This window comes from Nomascus leucogenys, chromosome 22a (assembly GCF_006542625.1).
Source record: "Nomascus leucogenys isolate Asia chromosome 22a, Asia_NLE_v1, whole genome shotgun sequence".
Taxonomy (NCBI): Eukaryota; Metazoa; Chordata; class Mammalia; order Primates; family Hylobatidae; genus Nomascus; species Nomascus leucogenys.
In genome coordinates this window covers 117,234,842-117,240,841 of record NC_044402.1, presented here as the reverse complement: position 1 = coordinate 117,240,841, position 6,000 = coordinate 117,234,842, and the positions used below count along the sequence as shown (strand labels likewise).

The window sequence follows — 6,000 nt, the reverse complement described above, 5'->3', positions numbered from 1 at the left end:
TTTACTTTTCCTTCCTTTAATCTTATGCAAAAGGGACACAGGGGTTCAAAAATAAAAATTTCTCTTCCCCCTCCCCAAACCTGTACCCCAGCTCCCCGACCACAACCCCCTTCCTCCCCCCGGGGAAAGCAAGAAGGAGCAGGTGTGGCATCTGTAGCTGGGAAGAGAGAGGCCGGGGAGGTGCCGAGCTCGGTGCTGGTCTCTTTCCAAATATAAATACGTGTGTCAGAACTGGAAAATCCTCCAGCACCCACCACCCGAGCACTCTCCGTTTTCTGCCGGTGTTCGGAGAGGGGCGGGGGCGGGGGCGCCAGGCACCGGCTGGCTGCGGTCTACTGCATCCGCTGGGTGTGCACCCCGCGAGCCTCCTGCTGCTCATTGTAGAAGAGATGACACTCAGGGTCCCCCCGGATGGTGGGGGCTCCCTGGATCAGCTTCCCGGTGTTGGGGTTCACACACCAGCACTCCCCACGCTGCCCGTTCAGAGACATTTTGCACTGAGGAGAGAGGAGAAGAGCATGGAGGAGCCCGCAGCCAGCAACTTTCCTTCCCTCCCTCAACCCGGCATCCACTGAGCAGCCACCCCTTGCAGCTACCCACGCGCTGCCGGGTGGAGCTTCGCAACTTCAAATATGCACCAGGGAACCTTGATAAGATGCAGATTCCCATGCAGTAGATCCCTGGAGAGCTGGAAATTCTGCATGGCTAGCAAGCTCCAAGCATGATGCTGATGCTGCCCGCCCAGGGACCCCTCTGATTAGCAAGGCCATTCAGGACACCCGAAGACAAAAAGACTCAGTCCCCAGCCTCAAGAAGGTCCCATCCAGTGGGGGGGACCCAGCATACTGAAGCTTAGTCATAGTGTCAGGTGAAAAACCTCATGTTGCAATCAAAATCAGTGTGTGCCAGGCACTGTGTGAGCAAAAGACACACTGCTCGTTCAGTTTCTAACAAATATAGTCATTTAATCCGCACAACCACTTTGTGAATTGGATGCCATTATTATCCCTGGTTTACAGATGATAAAACTGAAGCACAGATGGGCTAAGCAACGTGCCCAAGGTCACACAGTTGGTAAGAAGCACAGCTGAGATGGAAGCCAGGCATTCCCACTCCAAGGTCTCTGTTTTATGCATAAGCTAACTACTCCTGCAAATCACATTAGTTACCTAAAGGTGCAGCAGACAGCCTGTTTTCCATGAGAAGTGATCGAGACTTTTTCTTCTGAGCTCCAAATGGAGTTAGCCGGCTTACATTTAGAGGGCATGTACACAAATAGCCTTTAATATTAAACTAATATTTAGAGGGTCAAGGTGCCTGGATGGTGAAGGGGGTGGAGAGGTGAGACCCCCTAAGCCATCAGCAGAGCCCTGTTCCCATCTCCTGGCTTCACACACCCACACTTTAGGTCAGCCCAGACTGCCATTAGAGCCACCAGGGTAGCTTTATAAAAATCCCAATGCCCAGCCAGGTGTGGTGGCTCACGCCCGTAATCCCAGCACTTTGGGAGGTTGAGGTGGGTGGATCACCTGAGGTCAGGAGTTCAAGACCAGCCTGGCCAACATGGTAAACCCCATCTCTACTAAAAATTCAAAAATTAGCCAGGCATGGTGGCAGGCACCTGTAATCCCAGGTACTCAGGAGGCTGAGGCAGGAGAATTGCTTGAATACGGCAGGCAGAGGTTGCAGTGAGCTGAGATCGCGCCACTGCACTCCAGCCTGGGAGACAAGAGCGAGACTCCGTCTCAAAAAAAAAAAAAAAAAAGTACATTACAGGGAAAATATTGCATATGCACACTGACTGTTAAAATGTATATGAACAGAAGGTGGAAAGAGGAGGGAGAAGGGCTCCTGAGTGGTTTACTTAAATTTCATTTTCTCCAACGTATTTACAATGGTGTTCTAGATGGCTTTTTTTTTTTTTTTTTTTTGAGATGGAGTCTCGCTCTGTCTTCCAGGCTGGAGTGCAGTGGCGCAATCTCGGCTCACTGCAAGCTCCGCCTCCCGGGTTCACGCCATTCTCCTGCCTCAGCCTCTCCGAGTAGCTGGGACTACAGGCGCCCACCACCACGCCCGGCTAATTTTTTGTATTTTTAGTAGAGATGGGGTTTCACTGTGGTCTCGATCTCCTAACCTCGTGATCCGCCCGCCTCGGCCTCCCAAAGTGCTGGGATTACAAGCGTGAGCCACCGCGCCCGGCCTCTAGATGGCTTTTCAGAATCTTTCCAACGGCATTTCTCCATCCCTGACTCTTCATTCCCTGAGATACTTCGAAACCATGAAGACAACTAGGCCAGTGGTTGAAATCAATGATGGTGGGAGTGTAGGTCGCAGATTATCAGCCTCACCTGAGGCTTATTAGAGCTGCAAACCTGACCTACCACATGGCAATTTGGGGACGGGCCCAGGAAGAGCTCCAGGTGATGTCAATATCTGATCAAAGTGAAGATGCTTGGTTTAAGCCACTTCCCTTCTCCAAGAGCCTCCTCCCAACCTGGACTCCAAGTGAGGCTGGTGGGTGGCTGGGCAAGTGGAGCCAGCAACTGACCCATCGGAGGCAGGGAGAAAAGCTGCACCCTCCCTGGCCTGGCAGCTGGCATCCCAATCCCCACGGTGACATGAGTCTGAGTCTCTCACTCAGCTCAGACCTCAGAGGATTACAGACAGGTGAGGGAGAAACAAGGCACCTCTGGGGCCCAGGGCTGAGGAGGAGCTGCTCTGGCCCAGGCTGGCACCATGCTCACCTGTTTGAGGTTGTACAGGCCATGCTTGTCACAGTTGGGGATGTGCAGGGAGTAGAGGTGCTCCAGAGGCCCCCGCTCGTCCGGAAGGCGCATGGTGGAGATCCGCTCCAGGACCTGGTCCAGTTCCTGCTGGCAGGGAGTCTGCAAGCACACACAGCAGGGGACGCCCGCAGTGAGGACAGCAGGCCCATGAAGCACGCGCCAGACGCAAGCTCAGGGAGAAGCTGCTGCACGGGGAGGGGACTTCCCCATGGTCACACAGCCAGCAAGGGGCACAGGGGGACTTCTGACAGCCTGCCCGGGGATCTCCCTGCCATGCTGGGTGCCCAACCCCAGCCCCTAAAGAAAATTGTATGGATGGGAATGTTCACTCCTCTCCTTGTTCTGTGACCGTGGCTTTCATGTGTCAGAATGGGCTCTACCTCCAAATATCCATCCAAGTGGCTGTCTCCAGAGTCTCTATGCCCCTGCCCCATGCCCAAGCTCCATTTCTTTCCATAAAACCAACCAGGGCCGGGACCCAAGATGGCAGAGCTGGGCAGGAAAGAGGAGAGGGGGTAGTTCAGTGAGGGAAGCATATGGCAAAAAGAGTGACTGAGTTTCAGGCCAGGCGCAGTGGCTGGTGCCTGTAATCCCAGCGCTTTGGGAGGCCGAGGTGGGAGGATTGCTTGAGTCCAGGAGTTTGAGTTTGAGACCAGCCTGGACAACACAGTGAGACCCCCATTTCCACACAAAAATACAAAATTGGCCAGGTGTGGTGGGGCACGCCTATAGTCCCAGCTGCTCAGGCAGCTGAGGAAGGAGGATGACTTGAGCCCAGGAGTTGGAGGCAGCAGTGAGGCGTGATGGCGCTACTACACCCCAGCCTGGGCAAAGAGTGAGACCCCATCTCAGAGGAAGGAAAAAAAAAAAGTAAGCAAGTTTCAGGGACTCTGTCTTCATCTCTGGGATTCATTTTCTGTGTCTATGTTCCAAAACCATACAGAAATGTGAAGGTTTTAGAAGGAAAGAACATCAAGAAACCACAGGTCCAATCTATTTCACAGCCAGAGATACTGATTGCCCCAAAGGTCACTATGTTCCACAACTGTTTGTGGACAGAAAAGTGCTTTGCCTACAGGTCACACCAGACGAGGGTCTTATTGGGATACCCTCCTCCAGCTGAGACCCCACTTTCCTTGTCCTCCCACCCCTTCCACCAGACCTGACCCTCACTGACCCTGGCAGGGGGCGGTCGCAGCTTCTTGGGCTCCTCCAGGCCGAGGTGATGTTTGCCACCCTTGCCCATCTGCCGGTGCTGCTCAGTGACCTTCTCCCGGAACACGGCCAGCTCCTTCATACCCGACTTGAGGGGCTTCCGGCCAGCACTGCCTCCCCCGCCCAACATGTTCATGGTGCTGTCCACGTGGTTCTCCACCAGGCCTCCTTCCGAGTGGTCATCGCCATTGTCTGCCGAGAGAGGAAGGGAAGAAGAGCTCCAGGTCCGGTTTCCCAGAGAGACGTGCCCTCAGGAGCCACCTGGACCGTAACGATGATGAGGGTGGAGATGACGCGTGGCTAATGAGTGCTGATGGCCTGTCAGGGCCTGTGCTGAGCAATTTACATGGATGATCAATTTCAGCTTCACCTTAACTCTTAGGTGGGTACTACTAGCACCCTCCCCAACTTTCAGAGATGGAGAATTTGAGGCTCACAGAGGTCAGTTACTTGAGCAAGATCACAAATCTGAAAAGTGATGGATTCAGGATTTGAAATCAGGCTGTCTGGCTCTAGAAGAATGATAGGGACCCTCTTACAAGGCTGGGGCAGAACAGAGGCGCACAGAGGGATGAATGCATTCGAAAGGCCCTGACCATGGAATGGGTTTAAGTCCTTTCTGGGACCCCCCAAATTCTCCCACTATAACCCCCAGTTTAAAGTTCTTCATTTGTGGTCTGGAAGAGCACGAATTAGTTGAGTTTTTTATAACTCGTGCCACAGACATCACTGGGCTGCAGCATGTATGGCAAAGGAGTGAGAAGGTGGAAGGCCACGTCGCCACCCAGAACCTGGTCCCAGCATCCCCCTGCTGTCACTTTGCACTTGCCCACCTGGCCCCGCCTAAGGTCCCATAGTGCTGCTCCAAGGCAGCTACAGCTCTGCCCCACTGACATTCCCTCGTTCCCAAGTCTGTCTGTGCAGCCCACCCCCCAACCCCATTATACTGAGAGCCCCAAGAACAGGAACTATGACTCCTTCGACTTCATAGCTTCAGCTTCTGCAGGGCATGAAGCTTTGTGACGTCTGTCCAAGAAGCATCCATTAAGTCTCCTTATACTTTCTTCAACCTTTTGTATGCACAGCCTAGGTGAAGGAGGCCTTGAAAACAGCTCCAGCCTGCCACAGTCTCACTCTGGCTGAGGCACGTCCAGCCAAAGGAGGCAGAGAGGATCTGAATCGCAAGGCAGAGCTGTAACCAGGAGACAAGACCCGGCAAGCTCCAGAAGGGCAGGGCCTCACACCACCCAGCCCCAGCCCCTTGGAGACACAGCAAACAGCCCCAGACCATCCTACCCAGAGCTGCTCTCCTGCAGGTCCCAACAAGATCTGGGTGGGTGCAGAGGGGTGTTTTTCAACCAATCTTGCACATTTTCTCTTCCCCATTAATGCACCTTCAAAAACTTACAGCCCTTAGAACACAAATGAATGACTCTTAGAGTAATTCTATACAAGAGTATTCACTCACTCACCAACTAAGGGAGGGGGCGCCTCTTCCATGCCAGGGACAGCAGCGGGTGCTGGCATTCCAGCAGCACTTGCTGTCAAGGCGTGCCCAGCATAGGCCCCAGCATATGGGACATTTGATGGGGGTTGCCCCTGTCCTTTCCCCTCCCTCCGAGCCTGATAACTAGTCAGTCTTCACTTGTTATGCAGCAGCTTCCTTTAGAAGCCAGCACGCCGTCCCCAGGGTAGCAGCTCTGGTTAAAGGGGTGTAGTCGGGTTAAATCCCAGCTCTGCCATTTTCTATATCAGCTGCATGTGTTCTCCCCACACAGACCCTCTCTGTGCCTCTACTTTCTTAACTATAAGTTGCTGGATAATAACAGTTCTTTCTTCATAGAGCTGTTGAGAGTATGACGAAAAAAAAGCAGTCAAAAGACGACTTAGGCCGGGTGCGGTGGCTCACGCCTGTAATCCCAGCACTTTGGGAGGCTGAGGCATGTGGATCACTTGAGGTCAGGAATTCAAGACCAGCCTGGCCAACATGGTGAAACCC

The 6,000-nt window shown here is 53.4% G+C and overlaps 1 protein-coding gene across 3 annotated transcripts in view; it reads right to left on the bottom strand.

Annotated features, from left to right (window-relative positions):
- Positions 1-6,000, bottom strand: part of IGFBP2 (insulin like growth factor binding protein 2) — a 30,425-nt gene continuing 24,425 nt past the window's right edge. For 2 of the 3 annotated variants that reach the window (XM_030804256.1, XM_003254057.3), the window contains exons 2-4: positions 3,964-4,193; positions 2,745-2,885; positions 1-497 (exon numbers count right to left, since the gene is read on the bottom strand). In XM_030804256.1, the coding sequence (XP_030660116.1) occupies positions 333-497; positions 2,745-2,885; positions 3,964-4,137 (480 nt within the window). In that variant the 5' untranslated portion in view covers positions 4,138-4,193 and the 3' untranslated portion in view covers positions 1-332. Of the gene's footprint in view, positions 498-1,169; positions 1,250-2,744; positions 2,886-3,963; positions 4,194-6,000 lie in introns of all 3 variants that reach the window. The other variant, XM_030804255.1, reaches the window with a different exon arrangement.